This window comes from Mugil cephalus, chromosome 7 (genome assembly GCF_022458985.1).
Source record: "Mugil cephalus isolate CIBA_MC_2020 chromosome 7, CIBA_Mcephalus_1.1, whole genome shotgun sequence".
Lineage (NCBI taxonomy): Eukaryota > Metazoa > Chordata > Actinopteri > Mugiliformes > Mugilidae > Mugil > Mugil cephalus.
In genome coordinates this window covers 17993069-18014077 of record NC_061776.1, presented here as the reverse complement: position 1 = coordinate 18014077, position 21009 = coordinate 17993069, and the positions used below count along the sequence as shown (strand labels likewise).

The 21009-nt window shown below is 41.3% G+C and overlaps 3 protein-coding genes across 3 annotated transcripts; 2 read left to right on the top strand and 1 right to left on the bottom strand.

The window, feature by feature from the left end:
- Positions 1 to 179: 179 nt before the first annotated feature.
- LOC125011134 (calcium-binding mitochondrial carrier protein SCaMC-1-like) lies at positions 180 to 5422 on the bottom strand. Its single transcript, XM_047590175.1, has 10 exons — positions 4640 to 5422; positions 4367 to 4493; positions 4170 to 4257; positions 3942 to 4053; positions 2833 to 2991; positions 2593 to 2745; positions 2412 to 2519; positions 2128 to 2295; positions 1813 to 1960; positions 180 to 1658 (listed from the first exon to the last, which is right to left on the bottom strand). The coding sequence occupies exons 1-10, from the start codon at positions 4817 to 4819 to the stop codon at positions 1480 to 1482; spliced, it is 1422 nt and encodes a 473-aa protein (XP_047446131.1). The 5' UTR covers positions 4820 to 5422; the 3' UTR covers positions 180 to 1479.
- Positions 5423 to 6255: 833 nt separating this feature from the next.
- LOC125011135 (protein FAM102B-like) lies at positions 6256 to 15033 on the top strand. The gene is made up of 13 exons (XM_047590176.1): positions 6256 to 6649; positions 7994 to 8114; positions 8396 to 8425; positions 8903 to 9019; positions 9295 to 9341; positions 10753 to 10856; positions 10956 to 11051; positions 11156 to 11375; positions 11621 to 11757; positions 12326 to 12389; positions 12678 to 13633; positions 13902 to 13905; positions 14030 to 15033. Exons 1-11 carry the CDS (start codon positions 6354 to 6356, stop codon positions 12718 to 12720), a joined length of 1275 nt encoding a protein of 424 aa, XP_047446132.1. The 5' UTR covers positions 6256 to 6353; the 3' UTR covers positions 12721 to 13633; positions 13902 to 13905; positions 14030 to 15033.
- A 390-nt stretch (positions 15034 to 15423) lies between these two features.
- On the top strand, positions 15424 to 20953 carry prpf38b (pre-mRNA processing factor 38B). The gene is made up of 6 exons (XM_047589321.1): positions 15424 to 15859; positions 16396 to 16464; positions 16715 to 16866; positions 17105 to 17165; positions 18421 to 18656; positions 19564 to 20953. Exons 1-6 carry the CDS (start codon positions 15650 to 15652, stop codon positions 20255 to 20257), a joined length of 1422 nt encoding a protein of 473 aa, XP_047445277.1. The 5' UTR covers positions 15424 to 15649; the 3' UTR covers positions 20258 to 20953.
- Positions 20954 to 21009: the final 56 nt, after the last annotated feature.

The following is a 21009-nucleotide window of genomic DNA, read 5'->3' as shown; positions in this document are numbered from 1 at the left end:
GAAGTACTGAGAGGGAAAGACCAGAGAGTAGAAATGTTGAGCTATTTGGCATAAATACGTGTTGGAATGGTATGTTGATGAGTTTTAAACGGGCATTGTAAGAAGCTGGGGTGCTGTGTAATATAAATAGTAATATAAATAAAAAAGTAGAACCTGATAATAGCACACAAACAAGATACACATTCTTGAAACTGATAAATTTTATTGTTGATTTTGAAAAATCTAACCATTTTGAATTTGAACACAGAACGGGTTTGTTTTGCCACTATTAGCTCATCTTTTAACAACACACTGAAGGAGACTGCTTGAGTTTTGAAAACAAACTGTTTTGTTGTTAAAACTGCTTAATGCGTAAACCATTTTTTCCACAACTAATAAATCAAGACCTGTATCAATCTCCACATTAATGTAACTGAAACTAAACTCAGTGGGCAGCCTGTTAGCTTGCATGCTACATGAAAACGTCTCACCATTTGCCTCTGCGAAACAACAAGTAAAAGGTTAACTGTAACATGATCCGGTGGGTGTGTGTTTAATGATCTTCATGTGTTGAAAAGAGAAGTGACACATGACAAAAATATGCTCCTTGCCAGAACTTTAGTTAATTACTGTTTTCATCAATGGACCTCATAGTTACGCAAGAAGGCATAACTGGAAACAGTTATATATACAGTACAGTGATACAGTATATATACTGTATATGGCTAAAAACCTCTGGTGTTGGAGGGTTTACACCAACAGGTTATAAGGCACATTTAGATGCAGATACAGATTGTGGAAATAGCTGTTTTCACATTGCACAAGACGTGTATCTTCATACACACACTATTCCATCCAGTGTTAACAAGTATTGATTTTTGAGGGCTGGTTATTTTTAGGTGACAGCCGTTGATCGGAGCACAGTTTGTCTGGAGCTGATGTCACTCTGGGTCAGATGTTCACAACTTAAAAAAGAAAAGTGTTACATTACATTTGTTACATTACACTTACCGTGTGCAGACATGGGAACATAGTATTTTCTGTGTCTGTGTTACAAAAAGACCACAAACACAGAACGGGATATGTGCCACACTTCTCTAGAGAAAAATGTTTTTCCTTGTTAACAAAAAAGACATTATGTCCCATTTGTTTCATCACAGTTTAAAGGAGTATCAGTGGCATAAATAAGACAACCCGTTATCTGCTACGTTTTATGCACTGTGTGTAGAACAGTCTTTCAGTCAAGTATTTTTTGGGCAGTGTATAAACGTGTGGGGTATGTCATACTAACAGTAGGACAGGAATAAAGCATGCACACCACAAAAAATAATGCTTTAGCTACTAACAGGCAAAACTAACATGCATTCTTCCATCCAGTGAACTTCTCCATCAGCGGATGGAAGTCATGCTCTGTATGTTCCATGTCTGTTTTCTCGGAGTTATTTCAGGTATTTCAAGTCTGACAGTTTTTTTCTTTTGTTTTTCATTCCCCTCGCAGTATCATGAGATTCCTAAGCCGGTCTTCATGTACTCGTAAACTACGTAGCTAATGCTGACAGCAGGAATGACTTTCATGAAGTTTGGCAAGATGCCCCGGTATAGTCCAAAAAAGCCATCTTTGGCAACAATCTTCCTTAACAGGGAACTCATGGTCGGCTGGTCTGATGCATCCAGAGACGCTGCAAAGAAATATTACATTAGGGAGGCAACGCATGTCTTGCATCTTGTGTTATTAGAGTTAAGAAATACTGACATTATTTCAAATGACAAATGCTGGTTCTGGCACAGTCTGTCTACTTCACATGAATGGTGTTTCCCAGTGTCAGACTGTACCTTGTGCCTGCATCCGTGTGCGGACAAGTGCGAGTGGATAGCTGGCCAGCTGGCCACAGGTGCTAGAGATGGTTCCGCAGCCGAGCAGCACCAGAATACCAGGGTTAGCTGAATCTTTGTGATACGACAACCAGGTGTTCTTCAGACTCTGAGACACAGTAGAGAGGATAAAAAAAACATACACCAGACCTCTAATTAAATTTAACACAGCCTCGTAATACCAGAGGAATTGGTTCATTGTGCATGAGATAAACAATGTGGATTCCACTGTGAAATGTCACGGAAGGAGCAACATCTATCACTGGGCCTGCATACCTCATAGACAGCGAGGTCTATCCCAGCGTAGGGAATGATACCAAATAAGTTTGGAATGTAGCCCTTGTAGAAAGCTTTGACACCCTCCTTCCTCAGGATCTTCTTGGCACAATCGAACATTCCTGCATACTGGCCTGTTTTTCTCAGGGTCAGTCGAGTTTTTAAAACCTTAAAAAAAAAAAAAAAGACAATAAAAAATCAGGAAAGCATGAGGTAATGATTGTTTTTAGGTTTGAATGAAACTTTCATTTGACTTAAGAGCAGTAGGGCACAAGTCGTCTTGCCTCCATTGGGTAGATAGCTGTTTGTGCTGTGGCCCCAGCCAGTGAGCCAGCCATAAACCTTTGGTGTGTCTCAATCTTATTTCCCTCTGAAGATAACAACTTCTTGTACTGTAACAGAAAACACAATCTGTAACCTAATATAACATAATACAAGTGAACTAAAGTGGTAAGAGTTCCTTACTTGTTCATATGACATGAATTTGATGGCTGTCTCAGGAGCAATCTTTAAAACATTAATGCCATTTCCCCTCCACAATGAAGACAAACCTCCCTCCGCAATCATCTGCTTGAAGCCCCCCACCAGACTTATCCGGTTGGTCTTAGAAGAATGAACCTGGAGTGCAAATATATATGTGTATATATGGGCTTACAAGGACAGTTTCAACTACCTCTACTTGTCCATTGCTTTCACATTATTCACCTGCATGAAGACTTTCATTCTGTCCAGTGGAGCAGTACCAGTGCGAGAGACAGCCCCCGCCATGGCGCCTGCGACGAGCTGCTTCCACCAACAGCCAGAGCTCTTCTCCTCTTCCGTGAATTCATCTGGGATAGCAAGACTGTCACCAAGATCCAACACCTAGTGATTACATAAGCACAGTTACTCAAATAAATGCAATAATGTGACAGCGTAGTGCTCTTACATCAGAATTACTTTGCCTTTAAGAATGCATCTCCGTCAGAGACAGAATTTCACACTTTTTGTATTTGTGTGCTGTGGTTGTAGACGTGACACAGACTTCTCCTTTTGAGGCGAGTTCAGGGTCTGACCAAACAGTTTTTTTTTTCAGTGTTGTTTTACACAGAAGAGAGAGGGCAACATTTACAATACCTTGAACAGTCAGTCAGAAGACTAATTCGCCCAGAAAACAACACTTTTTGGGGGCACAATTATTAAAAAAGGCCACACCAAGAAGGAAGGGTAAAATAATCTGTTGTCTAACTATTTTAACAAGTAACCAATTGAACTGAGCTGCTGAGCTTATCATTTTGCTAGAACTGCTTGTGAGACCATAATCACTCAGTCGACTGATCCCTCGCCCTGTACACTGTGGCTGTTTCAGATAAACATAAGCAGTGTTTTTCCAAAAGCATGAAGGCATCTGCGCAAAACATGGCAATTTAATGCACTGCTGCTATAGGCGAGTTATGCGTCCTGCAGTCCCTGCCATTCTAACACATTCATGGTATGAGAACGCAGCTCTGTGTGGAAAAGATTTCTAAACACTCAGGCACAGAGTCTGTGACAAGACGCAGTGTTTTTCTGTTGACGGAGAACTAAATCTTGTTCTGACAAACCAGTCAATGACATCTTTGTTTGCACTAAGAAGTGGAGGAGTCAGCTGAGGTAAACAGTGTGTGGAGCTGTGACCTAATTCTGTTTAGACTTTTAAAGTGGCAACCGAAATGTGAACTGCAGAGAAAATCCATATTATCTAACAGGGGATGACATGGGATTTAGTCTGTGGCAGATGCTTCGGTGTGTGTCTGCAGAACGCATTTTACAGTGTGTTTCTATAGGGGTCCTACCGAGGAGTGCTTCCAATAGCGTATGATCTCGTCCAGGTTGTGTGCAGGGTGCAACAGGAAGTGTTCTCTCCACTCGTTCCAGTCAACCATCATGGTGCCATCAATGTCCATACTACGGAAACACACTGAGCTTAGTGTGGTGGCTTATTGTGTTGCAACACATTGTAAAACGCACATTTGTGAGCACACACAAGCTATTAGCTATATATAAGTGCATATAGAACAAACCTCTGTAAGATTTTCAGGGCATCCTCTTTGCTGACGTCCATGCCCAGCTCTCCAAGACACTGTTGGATCTCTGAGGCATCAATGCGCCCTGACACAAAAAAGCTCAATTGAAACAAGCTGCAGTGTAAACACATATGAGGCTTTGTAAACATTCAGTGGCATGTGTCCGCGCCCATGTAGTTTCACTTATCTCCTACCATCGTTGTTCCTGTCCAGACTCTTGAACGTCAGCCGCAGCTTCTTCTCGTGCTCCTTCAGATACTTGGAGAACTCGTTGAAGTCCAGACTCCCATCTTTGTTTTGGTCACCGGATGACACAATTTTCTGCAGAGAGGAGATACAATTTCATGGTTAATTTCAGTAATATCAAAGCAAGTCACACAGTCGATGATTGAAACAGTCGAACTTCTAAGGAATTCCATGCAAAACGAGCAGGCCAGGACATGATCTATGCACTTGGGAGTTTGTACCTGTGCGGCACCTTGGCGGAATATGCCCATTGCCTTGAGGCCCGCTCGTAATTCAGCGACGTCCACCTTCCCATCTTTGTTGGTATCGAGCCTCTCAAACAGGTCCTGGTATGGCTTCTGTCTGTCGGCATCCCAGCACTGGGCATTTGATAGTACAAATGTCCTTAAGGTCTGATACATGATAGAGCTACAGCGAGATCAGCGTTCGCAACAGCTGTGGTGCAGTCAGGATCCGATTATTAATCCATATTGAAAATCATAATCCCGTGTAAAGTCCACATGTGAGATCTGCGCAGGAGGTTTACTCGTTTTTTATACAGGCTGTCCTGTGCAAAGGTGTACTCCGTAGCGTTTGAGGGGAACTGCAGTAATCGTGCTGGGCGGAGCTTCGGAGCTGCTCGATGTTTAGTGCGGAAAAGAGGGAAAGATGGTAAAAGAGAAAGGGGGTGATATAAATAACCACCGGATTAACCACATGCATACTCCATTTTATGATCGCAGGAGTACACTTGAACGTCTCGTCTTTGCTGTTTTCCAGGGGGATGGTGCATTACGGAGGAAATGTCTAATCTCTTCATCTCTAAAGGGACGTGTCAGTAGAGAGAGGAACATAAAGTGTAGTATTTCATACAGCGTAGCGCCCTCAGACCACTAGAGGGCGACGTTTCCCAGCATAACAGGACAGGAACTGTTTTCATTTTTAATTTGTGTCACTTTCGCTTTTCACCACAAACTTGAATGACAAATCCGTGGATGGCGGCTTTCGCTTCTGTTTAGCATTACCATTGTCCTCTCACTAGACGGAATTCATTTATCTGACGACTTTGTAAAAAAAATTCATTCACTATTTGGTTATTTTAAGATGTACTACCCACCGGTCTATAAAGCAGATAGCTACGAGATTTAACACTGCTTAGATGCCAATGCTTCAGAATACTTGAAGGTTTGAGCAACCAGTTGAACACAATAATTTTATATTATATTTTGCAATATGTTGTTTTAAATTGTGCCTGGCATAGACTAATTTAGAAAATGTGTCAGTTTTTATAACCTTCAGGGAACTTTTGGGGGTTGTTCCCTGAAGTACCCACGGGAAAGTCCATATAACATTTCCTATGGATACTTCAGGGAACAACCCCTAATGTTAAATTGAATGAACTCTGATGAATCATCCAAGAACTGTTCTCTAGAAGTTCTCAAAGAAACCTTTTCAGGCAATGTGTTATAGCTGTACCATAAAGGTTGCGCTTTTTGTAATCTTTTGTGGTTCTCCAAATGACGAATATAAAATGTACAAATCCAGGAAAAGTAAAAGTTACAATACCTTCAGTTAACAAAGTTTGTTTGTATACATTCACAAACAGACTTTATTGGTTATTAGCTGGGCTATTGAGACTGAGTTGCTAACTTATTATTATTATTATTATTACCTTTTTTTTCAGTTCATGTGAGTCATGATCATGGGCAGAATTCTTCTCTTCTCCTTCTTCCCATTTCTCCTTTTTACATTGCATTTTTGTGGTCACGGGGTTTTTGCCAGAGAATTTTATTAGTTTTTCACTGAACGTGTCGTTGGTGATACTGAAAATGACATTTCTCCTTTTAGCAGACCATTGTCAGACTAGGTCTACAAACACCCAGCCACGATAATCGTGACTTTAGTATTTCCTTTTGTTTCATCCGTCCAATCAAACCGCGGAATGGCATTAACGTCATGAATTATATTTTTGAGTGGGTGGGAGGAAGAGATTTGAACTTTTCGTGTGTGCAGCAGCAGCCAGCATGCAGACAGCAGCAACAGCTGACAGAGAGACACGGCACGGAGCGGAGAAAGTGTCCAGATCCAGTCAGCACAGATCACACCATGTCTTTCATTCTCATGAAGAAAAAGAAATTTAAGTTCAAAGTAGACTTCGATCTGGAGGAATTGTCCTCGGTTCCCTTTGTAAACGGAGTTTTATTTTGTAAAGTGAGGCTCTTAGATGGAGGCTTTACTGAAGAGTCGTCTCGGTGAGTTTTTTTTCTTCTATTTATAGTTCACGGGTTGTTCAAGCCAGCTCGAGTTGGTAAAACTTTTGACCGGTTTTAAGTCCATATTCGGTTCACTTTGGACACCTGTGTACCATTTGTTGTCTCGGTTTAGTTTCACTGACAACAGTGAACAAGTGTAGTTACCGTTTAGCTCATGATCTCCGACTGACCACTGTAGTTGACTTACCTGTTAAAAACTTGTGAGCAGGAAGGGGGTAAAATCCAGAGTGCAGTGATTTAAAACTGATTTTAAAAAGATGTAAATCAGTCGCGCCAACCTTTCCAATAAAATACGGGAGTATTTTTTTAAAATAGCTTTTCCGTTTGTACGGTCGGGAAAAGCAGTTGCTAAGCAACAAATAGTGATACGTTTTACTGGAACCTCTATTTCCGTCCACAGTTATTAGTAAACAACAAATATAACGGCCAGGCTAACATCTAATAATAATAATAATAATAATAATAATAATAATAATAATAGTAATTTGAAGACGCTGCTGCTGAGTTGAATAGAGACTCTACGCAGTTAGTTTCCTGTTAATTTTCTTCTGTTTGTATATTATTTATTTGTCACTGCATGATAGTGACGTCCGAAAACATCTTTCTTCCATTGTGAAGGAGCGTATGAAGCCAGTCTCTCTCTCTTGGACCTATTATTGTGACTCCTATAGTGCCTTAATGAGTCACTGTGGAAAAACGGACAGAGTATGTCCACCACTAGCTCTCATTATTTCGCCATGGCAACTCTCAGTCCCTAAAAACTATGGTGTAAACACTGTATTCTACTTTTACCCAGCTTCAACCACAACTGGTCTCCTCTTTTCCCTCAAACACAAGTATACTCCACACTTTAGTCATTTTATTGGGTTAGGAAACTATAAATGTAGTTCATGTATGTATAATTCGTACAAACTCAGGAAAATCCCTTTAGCTAAACGTACTGCAAACGCCTTTACTTCCTTGGACAGTCTGCATGTTCCCTGTCAAGTCAATTTTACAATGCAAGATCACAAATTACAGACTGATTCCAAACTTTTTTTTCAAAAGTTTCATCCTCATCTTGGGATTTTCCTAACGTCAGAGATCACGTTGAATTGTCACACACCTTTAGGACACAATCACATATTTGCAAAGGGCGAGTAAATTCATCATCTACAGAACACTGAAGGAGTTGCATAAATATACCGTATATTTGCTCATTTATCATTCTTAATGGTCTTCCTATAGATGATGGCAGATTTGTGATTACTAGCTTTCAGTGTACCTGTGTGATTTGGTTTCTATTTGAAATAGAGTATTTCTAATAATGTCTGTGTCACACAGAGAATCCGTCCAAGCCAACTGTGTCCGCTGGAAGAAGAAATTCTCTTTCATGTGTAAGATGAGCGCCAGTGCTGGGACAGGTGTGCTGGACCCCTGTGTGTGCCGAGTCTCTGTACGAAAGGTATCAAGCTCAGCTTTGTTGACACCACACAAAAAAAGTGCACAATAGCAGGGTTTCCATAGCAGAGTCCAGGCAGTTTGTGGAGGCCTGAATGAGCTTGGAAAATATTTGTGTGCATAAGTTTAAAAGAGGTGTTAATGTGTTACTCAACACTGTGAGAAAGAGTTTTGCGTCAACTTTGGCAGTAGTGTAAGGAATTACAAAGTTATGTAATAATGTAATAATAACTGTAATAAAGAGGGTAAATGTAATATCACTTGTGTTTGTTTTTGTCATTTTAGGAACTAAAGGGTGGAAAATCATTCGCAAAGGTAACATTACTCTTCTTAAATCTGCAGACTTTTGTCAATATAAATGCATTATTACAGGCGGTGGCTTGAAACAGTCTTATCAAAACAATTATATGATAACAGTAGGCCTTCAAATGCCCTTTGAGGACCTTTTAGTTGGGCGAGTCCGTCACAAAGGTGTTTTGTTTCTAGTTTCCTGGTCTGGAAAACAAAACCTATGCCATATTACCCAGTACCTTCACCAGTGACATTAAGAATTAACTTTATTTCTGAATATTGAAAGTCCTATTCACATATTGTTTCCCACCACCTGGGATAGGCTGTATTTCTTCATTTGTAGCTTGACAATAGTTCCATGACATGATCTTTGGTGCACAATAAATCCTTAGTAATGGTTTAACAGGAAGAAAAACAACACAAACAGCTGTTTAGGACAAACTATGATGAATCTATTAACTAACTTGGGTAACTAATTGATTAAATATTAACCATATGCAGCTGGGCTTTGCTGACTTGAACCTGTCAGAGTTTGCTGGGTCTGGCAGCACCATAAGACGATGTCTACTGGAAGGATATGACACAAAGAACACCAGACAGGACAACTCAATTCTCAAGGTACGGTGGTCTAGTAAGTCACAGCTCCACAACCAAAGGTACCGGTTCTTGACTAAACATTCTTCTTTTTGACAAAGCTGAATGTATGTTGACTCAGCTAGCAAAGCTGAATGCTCTGACATGGGTGACAAGACATGTCTGAGCCTGTGACATATAAACTGCCTGCACCATGGGAATGCATTTGAAAGCCTGGGGCATGCAATCTATCTACAACATAAAAATGTTGCCTTCTCAACCAAATTCTACTCTCTTCGTCTTCCTTATGTCTGATGTAGGTTGTCATCACCACACAGCTTATGTCTGGAGACCCCTGTTTTAAAACGTGAGTGTTCCTCTTCAACTTATTCATCCGCTTGATGATAACATGTCTGTCACCTTCAGTTGTGTTTGACTGCTACACTTTGTAGCTGTAGTTGCAAAGAAAGTCTGTACAAATGTCTGCACCTAACCTCAATGGGAAAGTGTCTGCATCACATCCTGTCTGTCACCAAACTGAAAACACACTTTCAGCTGCTATTACAGACCCCCACAGAGTCTATAGCTGTGAAGTACTATTTTGAAGCTGAGGACTTATCAGAGGGCTGATACCACCTCGCCCAGAAATTAATCTGCCCGGCCTCATTAGTGAAGAACAGCTAAGATGTCATCAGGTCGGCCCAGATCTAATATGTTCAGAAAAAGATTTTATGAATTCTCATAAAAGAAGTGATGTAACGTCACAGTCCTGGCAAATCCTGTTCCAACTGCAAACAGTAACCTTTATTCATCCAACACTAGTCTTTCCCCGTATTGTTTCCTGTTACAACTCTGCTGTAGTAATACACAGGGTGCTGCCTTGGAGATGTCTAAAGCTTAGTCATTCACCCCACTCAGCGTTACTCATTGAGTGTGGAGGGTTTACAGCAGTACACATTTCAAGGTTAACGCTGTTGTTTATTGCTTCTTTTTCCTTTTGTTTGCGTCTCAGCCCTTATTTGTATTTAACGTCACAGTAGCAGTGGGTGGATTTCCTGTGTTAATTTCTGGTGAAGCAGGTGCTACTAAAACCAAGTTACTTTTTAAATAGATGAATTACTTCTCTTATGACTCATGTATATGGACCAGGAAGCTCTGTCTTTTGTGTGCTGGTGGTTTCAGATATGTTGGTCTAGCTACCTATAATGCTAGATAGTCGTTTGTCACAACAGATTCTGACTGAACAGGAAAACCGAAGTTAACCAATAGTTAACAACGGCTCCGTTACCTCAGGTGTTCCAGAGAGACAGGACACATTATCCCAGGGCCCAAGAACTAGCTCACCTAGGTGGAATGTGGTTGTTAATTATCAATTGCGCTTGTGTCATTCCTGCTATGACATGCTAAAATGTCTTTTGTGGAAAGGATCAAGTGCTGTAATAGGGGAAATTTTCATACATACATTTAATAATTCATTAATAAGTGAAATGTAAGCAAAAAAGCAGTATTTTGTGTTATTTATATATGTTGTTTATACTGTTTAGCATTTGGGTGACTAAATTAAATTAATAGTCAATATCATATTTTCTTCAAAGTGATGCTGGCACCCTGTGACATTTGAAAAAGTTAGGAGTGTTATATTAAAGACCCTGTGTATATACTACATATGTGATTATAGCAACTTTGCAATTATGTGGTTGTCTTACATTTTTGATTGTAAGTGTCCCAGCATATTATACCCACTCTTTTAATATATTGGGTTCTTGTGTTTCCTTTAGTCCTCCATCTACAGCCATGACTCTGGGAATCCAACAAGTTGAAGCAGAGTGTCTCCTTGAGGACAGAAAAGGAGGGGACATGCACACATCCCACTTAGTTACTAGTATGTATATGCATGCACATTCCGTAGTTGTGTGGGCTGCCTAGCACTGAGTAGCACACAGCACTGAGTGTGTTGCTTTTTTTTTTTCTTTTTTTTTAGAGACTCCAGGAAAGTCGGTGTCTGTCCCTGAAAACCTGATCGCGTATGGTCACTCCAGAACACCTAGCCATGCAAGTCAGCAGTCCAAAATTTCCGGTACAAACACACATGTACATTTTTTTCTTTGGGGCGTAAAATCTTGGATCCTTGAAAACAGATCCTTACACATTGTGCTTTTTCTTTTTCCTCCCGTCCTGTAGGTTACAGTTCAAACCACTCCAGTCTAACGGATCTGAGCCATCGGCGGAGTGGGTCAGGAGGTTCTGCCTCTACAGGCATCGGCAGCATCATGGAAACCACTGATCAGCAGGGGGACCGAACAGAGAAGGAGGGCAGGACCTCTCCCCCAATCTCTGCAAACAATCATCACTCTTCCCATCACGCATCTGAAAACTTCTCCACCCCTTCCAAAGTTATAAGGTAATGCACGCAGTTACTCTGGGTCTGAAACTGATACCCTAAAATGTATGCCTGAGAAGTAAACATTTTTGATCCACCCAGCTTTAAAATTACCACAGTACACCCTAACTCAGAAAAACACACAACAGGCAGTTACCGAGTTCTTCTCTCAAAGTGTTCCCCGGTTCATTATTTGCACTGTCTCTTGTCTTTTCTTATGAAGAAAATGTTTGACGTCTTAATCTCTGTGTCTCGTCCTCCATTAGACACCCAGTAAAGCAGAACTCAGTGGAAAATCAGTTGAAGAGAGTAGACGCCACCAGGGTGGATGCTGATGACATAATAGAGAAAATCCTGCAGAGCCAGGACTTCAGCCATGGCTTCTTGGACTCCAGTGCTGAGGGTGTGTACGCCTAATCCTGGCGTGGAAACAGGATCAAATTACTTCAAGGTGTTGCAATGCAACACTGCAACAACACAACAGCTCATGAGAACTCGATGCAATATCCTGAAACCGCAATTTAGTCACAGATTAACTAATCCTGTGAATCTTTGTTTAGGATAATAAACGTATTGTACTAATGTTTTAACGTAAATCTTGGCTATATTTCATTAAGAATGCATAGATTTGCTTTTTTGGCACTTATATGAATACAACACGGACAACATAACTTCACTGATAATTCGATGCACTATCACAAACTTCTGTCACTGAAATGGTGACTCCTGTAGGCTCATTCGTTGAGACAATGGGTCACACTGAAGTACATCATCTGATGACCTTCCTCCGCTTTTAACAACCTTCTGTAGGAGGATCAGCTGTCTCACCATCTTCCCTATTATATCCCCTTATCAATTGTCAAGTATATTTAGAAATCCTGCAAACTATGTGTCAGCTTGGCATTTTCAAACCCTGCGTGTATGAAATGAGTGTCAGTTTTCTTATAGCTAATGTGTGTGTCTTGCTGCAGAGGAGGGGCTCAGCTTGTTTGTTGGTCCTGGAGGGAGTACAGCCTTGGGGAGCCAGCATACAAGGTGGGTTTGATTATGTAATGATGAACTGTAGGTGCCACACGACAGGCATTTACTACAAATATATGGCATTGCAACCACACTAAATAAAGATTCTGTGGAAACTCTGTATCAATTATCTAAATGGTCGACATGTTTTATGTCTGGCAGCAACATTATCGTGATGAAATCACTTAAATTCCACACTGTAATGTTAGTTCTGCACATATTACTCGGTCGCTCACTCAGCCGTGATCAGATAACCGCCCTCATTTCCCGTCATGTAATACACATTGTGGCATTCTCTTTCAGGGTCGCAACTGGAGCCTACGAGCAGGTGGTGATCAAGCGCTAGGCCACGGAGAGCGTGTGTCTATCCCAAAGGGCGCTGTACTACTCTGATGCTACACGACTGAGCAGTGGCTGTGCTGTCAGAACTTGCTTCTGGAGATTTAATTTCTCTAAGGCAGTCCCTCCCAAGCTGCCCCGCAGCATTCGTCGGCTGGGACAGCCCTCTAGTGTTCAACAAGTGGATCTGAAGGTCACATTATTGAAACATTTTGTTGACTGGTGTACTGACATTTCTGATGGTTTTATTTGTGCCTTGTGAAAATAGTAAGATGTGGAATTCATACTGCTAGTCTTCCGTTCAACCCTCCGGGTGACATTTTAGCTGCCAGGGTTCCCCCTGCCATTACTGCAGAAAGGGCTCGCTATATATAACTCATTGCACTATAAGCAGCAAGCTAATATGTCTGTACAGTATGGAGCTTATTTACTGTAACAGTTTGTTTTAGCATTTTACTTGACAAATGTGAGTTGAGATAGTTTTTTTTTTTTTTTTGCTACAATGTTTTTAAATGTATTTTTCTTAAAGCATACAGTGTAAGAGGTGACTCCACAGTGTTCAGAGGGTGTTGTCCTGTATACATATATATACAAAAAAAGAATGAATTCTGTGAGCAGGACTTCTAGAGAATCCTAGATTATCACACCTGTGGCTGTAGAGGAAGAGGCATGTCTGATATATTTAAAGAAAAAACAAACAAACTGACAGCAGGAAATGTATGTGGTTACAGTGCCAGTACATTTAAATAGCTAAAACCTCACATATAAGCACCTCTGCTCACCTGGTCGTGAAGGAGGCTGAGTGAAATATAAGTTTATACATGTACTTGTTTCAGTATGATGCCTGCTGTTTGTATGGGTGCGGGTGCATGTGGGGGTGTAAAGTAATGAATTGATTTTTACTGCAGATTTTGTAAAATGTCAAATGTATAACTGTTGTATCATGTATATTTGCTGCCACTTAAGAGTCTATAGCATGTACACTACGTTCCATGTGTGGAAATTGAACTGTGTTCTTGGACACATCTTTAAATAAAACACATTCATGCTGGATAACTCCCAATTCAAGGATTCAAGCTTCTTTCCACTTTCATTTATATGGGTGCAGTGGATAATTTCACCCATGATTTAACTAAAATCCAATATTGGACGTTTAAGGACAGTAGCTGGTTTACAGAAGAGACATAGTGAAGTCAAAATAGTGTATATGGTTACAAGTTCTACACCACCATGTCCAGTTAAGAGGGGAAAACAACATTTAAAAATTATTATCAACATTACCTTATAATGAAACGACGAAAATAAAATAGTTTGAGTGTTTGAGAAGTTTTAGAATATTAAAAAATGTTTAATAGTTGCACCATATCTGCGCAGGTTCGTTACAACTGTTTGTTTTTGCAGTTAAACATTTGAATGTGCCCATAAACATTTATTTGGGAAGACAAACATTCCCCGTGCGGCCGCGCACCACAGCTTGGATGTGCGTATCGATCCAGAAATATCGATATTTCCGATCTAGACCTGTGTTTTTTAAAATCGTTCTTCGCGTGAAAATATCGATACCAGGTCCGCTTTCACAGGGAATATTAATACTTTTATGAAATCAAATCTGTAACCAGTTCCAAAAAAGTAAATGCTTGAGAGAGAGGGGGCGCAGGGAAATGCCCCCCACACAAAACTGACCTCTATGATGGAAGCCCTTAAACTCAGAGAGGCCGGCAACATCCAGATGTATAGAGAAAACAGATGACCATGACTAACATGACACAAGTAGAGATCACGCCATCATGATGCTGTTTTCCTTGTCGGCCATTTTGCCTGAGATTGTGTAATCTTAAATGGGAAAAATGATAGAGAATATCCTGTTCTTAAAGCCTAGTGACGCCCCTATTGATGTATGAGAAACTGTCATTAGTTTAATTTTTGTTTGAGAGAGATGTTTTTTTTAAATATATGATTTGCTCACATTTTCATTTGACTTAATGATTTGCACAGATTGTCTTCATTTTTTCTGATTAAAGAGAAGTTTGATATGTGGTAGCTTTTTTTTTCTATAGTCGTACTGACGGGGAACGTGGAGTCTTCGGCAGCGGGATCGATGGATTGTGTGCGATGGATGGGACCCAGAGGGAGTGTGTCGTGAGAAGTGCTTTGGAGACCCAGTTCATGGGACCACAGTACGTCTGTGCCCGACTCCACAGGCAGACACACTCCGTTTGAATTTACATCCGTCCCTCAGCCGATAAGGAAACGAGAAACGCCATGACGACACGATTCACAACACTGTTGCTATGCAACTGGCCAAACATCCACATCACCTTAGACACTGTTTTGCCAACTACTTTTGTATATTTTCATAATGCTAATTCTGCCCATTTTTTGATTACACTGTTAACTTTTATTTTACTTTAATTTAATCTCATTTTATTTATCTTTCTTGTGGTTTTATGAGTGTTTGGTTTTATAGTATTTTTTATAGTAAGTAATTTCACTCGTGGATCATTAAAGTCTGTCTAAGTCTAAGTTTACATAGAGGTGTAAAATACATTTTTATAATTACATTCACAAATGTTCATTGTAAAAGTCATAACTTTCATATACGCAAGTAGACGTCTAAAAGTATCGATATCGGTATCGGGATATAAGGCTTGGTATTACTTGGTATCGGACAGAAAGGAAAAATAGCGGTATCGTACATCCCTAGTCTCAGCCTTTCACACTGCACCACCAACATTACGTTTCCGCTTCCACCTCGAAACAGCACTTTGGCTAAACCGTCGGCGGGAAGTTATTTTCACAGATTTAACCACAAATCAGCAAGAGCTACACGGACTAAACTCTAAACTATCGAGAGTTCACTGCCTATCATTGATGGATCTGTAGTCGGGAACACGCAAACAGGAAGTTAAGCTTTTAGCGGCGTGGGATCAGCTAACATGGCTAACGTCGGGAACCAACTACCAACACAGGCCGTTAGCAAGCCTGCACCGGGGAAACATGGAAATGTACTGCCCCTGTGGGGCAACGAAAAGACAATGAACCTCAACCCAATGATTCTCACCAATGTGCTGTCTTCGCCGTATTTCAAAGTTCAGCTTTACGAACTAAAGACCTACCACGAAGTTGTGGACGAAATCTATTTCAAGGTAACGTTAGCACATGCTAACCCGCATGCTAGTTAGATAACCGTGTCCAGTCAAGCTAGCGTGATTGTGATATCTGATTCAGAAAACTTTATTTGTCCCAAGGGGGCTATTAAGGCCAGATAGAGTGGGCATCAAAGACATAAGACTGAGTGGAAAAGCTCAATTATAAAATGAGTAATGTAAAATAAACAGCAGCCGCCAAATAGCGAGCGATTAGACGGAGGTGGATTCATCTAAGTCCAGTTTAGGAGCCTAGAAGATGTCCACTTAAGTCGTGTTATTGTGATTTAATATTTAATTCATTAGCAACACGCAAGTAGTGCTAAATAAAATAGTTAGCAACCAAGCTAGGACACAAACAAGCCGCCAGTTGAAAATATTGAATATTTCAACTTTATATTCATTTACCCAAACTAAGTTGCTATTGTTTTTCTCCCGCCAGGGAGATGATGGGCTCGATCTTTCTGTTTTTAAGTTTGCGTGAGGGACAGGTGTATAGGTGAAGTGCCTTCATGTGACTCCCGCTGTGCTTACAGGTGACCCATGTTGAACCCTGGGAAAAGGGAAGCAGAAAGACTGCAGGCCAGACTGGAATGTGCGGAGGGGTAAGTGAGAAGTACGTGCTTTTTATATTCCCAATCTTGCCCCCCTCCTCTTCATTGACTTCCCAGTGTGGGAGATATTTCAAAGTGACCCGGACTTGGTATGAATTACAAGCAAGGCCACTGTACACAATTGAATTATTTTTGATCATTGTACATCGGTGTTTGAGCGGATCGGTTGTCGGTTGTTGTCAAAGCTGTGAATCGTGTGCATTGATGTGCTTTATAAACCCGTCTCCTTCATCCCTGGTAGGTGCGTGGAGTTGGGACTGGTGGGATTGTATCTACTGCTTTCTGTCTTCTATACAAACTGTTTACCCTCAAACTGACACGCAAACAGCTGATGGGTCTGATCACTCACACAGACTCCCCATACATCAGAGCACTTGGCTTCATGTACATAAGGTATGAACTTTTGTTTGAGCTACAGTCAGATTTAATTGTCGTATATAGGCAACATCTCTCAGTAAAAATATTGTTTAGAAACCTTGCAAATGTTTTAACACATGGTTATCAATGCCAATCTCAAATTTTGAAATCCATGCATGAAATATTTCAAACTAATGGCTCAAAATAAATACTTTGTGACATCTCCACACGTAGAAAATGCTCAATCTGTGCTCTCTGCTTGGTTGCGCCCCAGATACACTCAGCCTCCAGCAGATTTGATAGACTGGTACGACGGCTTCCTGGATGATGAGGAGGTATGTCACTCCGGGTAATAATTTAATGTTTCTTTCTCTCCATGAAATGCACAAACCATATGTTAAAAGCTGTCCATTTACTCCCCCTTGTGATGCTCATAGCTGATTTTTCACCTTTGCCTTCATTTGGCTTAATTGTCCCCAGTTCTTGTCCTCTAAGCTTGAGTAGCTAGGTTACTTGCTCACTGCTCTGCTGCTGGTTTTAATCAGGGTAAGTACCACATACGATGCTGAGTAAATCTTTTTGTACTGTCATGTTAAGGCATGCCCTCTGTTTATTGACATGCTTTTATCAGGACTTGTTGCACAAAACTAAATTTGGGATGTATGGCAATTGCAACATTAACATGTGGACGCATTAAAAAAACAAAAACAAATTATACAACAAACACATTGAATAAAAATTTAAGTCTGTTTTGTTTTTTTTAATTGTTTTTTTTTGTTTTTTTTTTTTAACATTTAAGTCAAGTAGAATTTGACCCAGGCTGTGCAACCAGGCCTCCTTTCATGTTCTGTTGCAATATATTTGAATTGATCAACCTGAAATTCTGCCCAACTGGTTAATTCCCCTTGTTTTTTTCTTTAGATGCCCATTGTGCAGCAGGTGAATTGGATATTGTATCTCAGCACTGTTGGTTTGCGTGAGTGCAAAGTGGCTGTTCTCTACCATTTAAAGTTGATGACATTCAACTGGTGTGCACTTACCTGCTCCAGTCTGTGCTTACAATGTTGGCAATTTTTTTTCATCCCGCTTAATAGTGGGAGCTCATGAATGCATTTGGGGGAACGAAGAAGGAAGCCAAGGCTTCTCTGTCTTTGTCCCTTCAATGTCCCTTCACGATCAGAAAGTGCTCAGCGCTCCTCTCTCCCTTCCTTCATTTCTGCTCTGTCGAGAGTAAACGCAGCTCTGCTTTGAAGATGCTGTTTTAAACAGACCATGTGAAGGAAGGGGATTGTAGTGGTTGTCAAAGCTCACGCTGTAAATACAGACTCCAGGAACCGCCAGACAGTTTAGATCAGACAAACTGGTTGAGATATTTCTAGTTTTGTTTCATCTATTATTAAGTAGCAAAAGTAAAAACCAGGCACATTTGACTGATATGAAAGATTAAGCTAGATGAACAGAGGTGAAGGTTCAGTACTTGGTCATCACAAATTGTCTTTTGGTTTGAGTCAAGATTGAAGAAGCGGTCGCGTTAACATGTGTCCTAACTGAGTTTTTCTACGGCCCTTTTCTCCACCGTTTTCTTTCTAGGAGCTTGACGTGAAGGCAGGAGGCGGGTGTGTGATGACCATTGGAGAGATGCTGCGCTCCTTCCTGACCAAACTGGAGTGGTTCTCCACCCTGTTCCCCCGCATCCCCGTGCCTGTGCAAAAGAATATCGACACGCAGATGAAGGCGAGACCGCGGAAGGTGGCTCAGAAGGAGACGCAGGAGGAAGAGGCTTCGTTCACAGAGCCGGGGAAGCAAGGTGAACGACGGCATTCCAGGTAACAATATGTTTTGTCATCTGATTTTTCTTTCCTTTTTTGATAAGTTTTTGGCAAGAAGTCGTTCTGACCTCTTTTTTTCTCCTCATACTACACTTCAACAGTACATGTGCTGTACACATCAGTACACACACAAGACTAGTTTGTTATAAATCATGTTTTATATTTAGAGACATAGCTGTCTAAACTCTGTAACATCAATTCCTAAACTATAAAACCATGTAGGAAGTGAGATATATTGGAGTTAAGTTTGGTCCAGTATCTCTATATAAATACTGTCACCAACTTGAAGGAAAATAATAAAAAAAATACATGAAACTTAAAATAAAGTTACATAAATGACCAAAGCATGTAAAGGTGTTTTGTGTAGTTCAGTGAAGAGCTGGGTGAATTGTTTCTTCTTGATTGTCGTACACTCTCATGAAGAATAACGCTCATTTGAGATAAATGATGCACACAAGCCTACGCACGTGGGTCCTTCAATACTCGCACATGTGTGTTGATCCAAGGTGATTTATTACATGACAAGTGAATACAGTGTGTTATATATATGAAGCCATAACAATACCTACAGTGGATATACATTGCAGATAACAGTCATCTGATTCATTCCAGACAGAATGACTTTGAAGAGCATTTCTGTTTTGTCACAGAATAATTCCTTCCTGATAGTCAGTTCTCGTATGTGAAGCTTTAATTTTGACATGTCCACCGGCGCATTTCTGAAAGAATATTCATCAGAAAATTTAAAATGCCAACATTTACAACAATTAAAAGACAGCCATATATTCAATTTATGTGTTCAGAATTGATTGATATTGACTCCAGCTTGTCATATGCGTCAGTAGTTGTGTTTGTTTCAGTTTTGGGTGGAATTCCTCTAAGCTGCTGGTGCTTTTCTCTCCAGGTCGCCCAGACGGACACCGAGCCCCCGAAGGTCCCCCAAGAGGTCCAGGAGCAGGAGCCACCATCGGGAGAGAGACCGCCACGGCCCCAGCTTCGACCGGGAGCTGGAGAGAGAGCGTGACCGCCAGAGGAAGGAGAAGGACGGCAGGGACGGCAGAGATGGCAGAGACCGAGACAGGGACAGGGGGGAGCGAGGGGACAGGGAGAGGCGGCGGTCCCGTAGCGCAGACAGAAACCAAGAGCGCCGGGAACGCAGAAGGAGTCGCAGCGGCAGCCGGGAGAGAAGGAGCGAACGCAGGGAGAAACAAAGAGACGGAGGGGAGGACAAGAGCAGGAGGAAGGACAGGGACCACCATAAAGATCGAGGTACAGAGAGGGAGAGGTCCAGGGACAAGAAGAGCAGGGGGGAGGCGGATGAGCGGAGGCACAAAGACGATAGAGAAAGGCACAGGGACGAGAGGAAGGCCAAAAGGTCGAGCCGGAGTCGAAGCAGGGAGAGGAGGCACAAAAGTGGGGGAGAGGAGAAGAGCAGGAAGAGAGAGCGCAGCCACAGCAGAGAGAGGGACAGGGACAGAGACGGGGAGCAGCGGTCTCACAAACGCAGCCGCAGTAAAGAGAGGAGCCACCATCAGCGAGAGTCCAGCAACGATCATAGCAAACACAACGAACGCCGAAGGAGTCAGAGCACTGAGTAACTGTCGCCTCGCAGCAATATTACTCCTCCTCCTGTGTTTTTCCTTCCTTCTTTCTACCCAGCTGTCTGGTCGGTCACTCGTGCTAAAGAGAAAGAACGTTGGTTTATTGGACATCTGGAGTTGTCGTCTTTTGGCCGATGTAATGTTGCTTTATGTTTTTCTGCTATTTCAATCCTCGTTAGACCATTGTTAGTCCTCACTTTGGAAAAAAGTGAGAAAAAATGGCATTTTAATTTTCTATGGTTCATGTTTTGGCCCAGGAAGACATGGGTTTGTACATAATGTTTGGAGGCTGCCTGCACGCGACGAATGGCCCGAGCTGCCTTTCCTCCTGGGTTGGGTGCAGTCCAGACCGAAGGCTCAGCTCCACACTGTCATCATATACTTTATGTAATTTATAAAGAATAACCGTTATGTTTTTTTTTTCTCAAGCTGTACAAAAGTCAATTCATGCTTATTTTTAAAGTTTGACTAATATTGCAGTGTATTTGTGAACGGTTAGCTGGAAGATGGCTAAGCCGCTGTAAAACAGTTCAGGCCACGATCGCGTGCAGACAGCCTGAGAATGTTTTAATCCTCTAAAGGGCACTCTGCAAAGGGTAATTTTTACCACACACACTTGAGCCCTGCTTGTGTTGTGTTTGGGTTATTGCTCTGTTGCATTTTGTTTTCTAATAAAACACTTTTACAAACGTTGCTTGTTCTTGGTTTGAAAGTGGACGGCATGCAAGTATCACACAAGCTCAATCACC

Coding starts and splice junctions, on each gene's coding strand:
- prpf38b (XM_047589321.1), top strand. CDS start 15,650: ATGGCTAACGTCGGGAACCAACTACCAACACAGGCCGTTAGCAAGCCT. Junction 15,860..16,395: donor TGGACGAAATCTATTTCAAG/GTAACGTTAGCA, acceptor CTGTGCTTACAG/GTGACCCATGTTGAACCCTG. Junction 18,657..19,563: donor GGTGAACGACGGCATTCCAG/GTAACAATATGT, acceptor TTTTCTCTCCAG/GTCGCCCAGACGGACACCGA.
- LOC125011135 (XM_047590176.1), top strand. CDS start 6,354: ATGAATTATATTTTTGAGTGGGTGGGAGGAAGAGATTTGAACTTTTCG. Junction 6,650..7,993: donor TTTACTGAAGAGTCGTCTCG/GTGAGTTTTTTT, acceptor TGTGTCACACAG/AGAATCCGTCCAAGCCAACT. Junction 11,052..11,155: donor TCAGCAGTCCAAAATTTCCG/GTACAAACACAC, acceptor CCCGTCCTGTAG/GTTACAGTTCAAACCACTCC.
- LOC125011134 (XM_047590175.1), bottom strand. CDS start 4,819: ATGTATCAGACCTTAAGGACATTTGTACTATCAAATGCCCAGTGCTGG. Junction 2,992..3,941: donor GCTATTGGAAGCACTCCTCG/GTAGGACCCCTA, acceptor TGTAATCACTAG/GTGTTGGATCTTGGTGACAG. Junction 1,659..1,812: donor CACACGGATGCAGGCACAAG/GTACAGTCTGAC, acceptor ATTTCTTTGCAG/CGTCTCTGGATGCATCAGAC.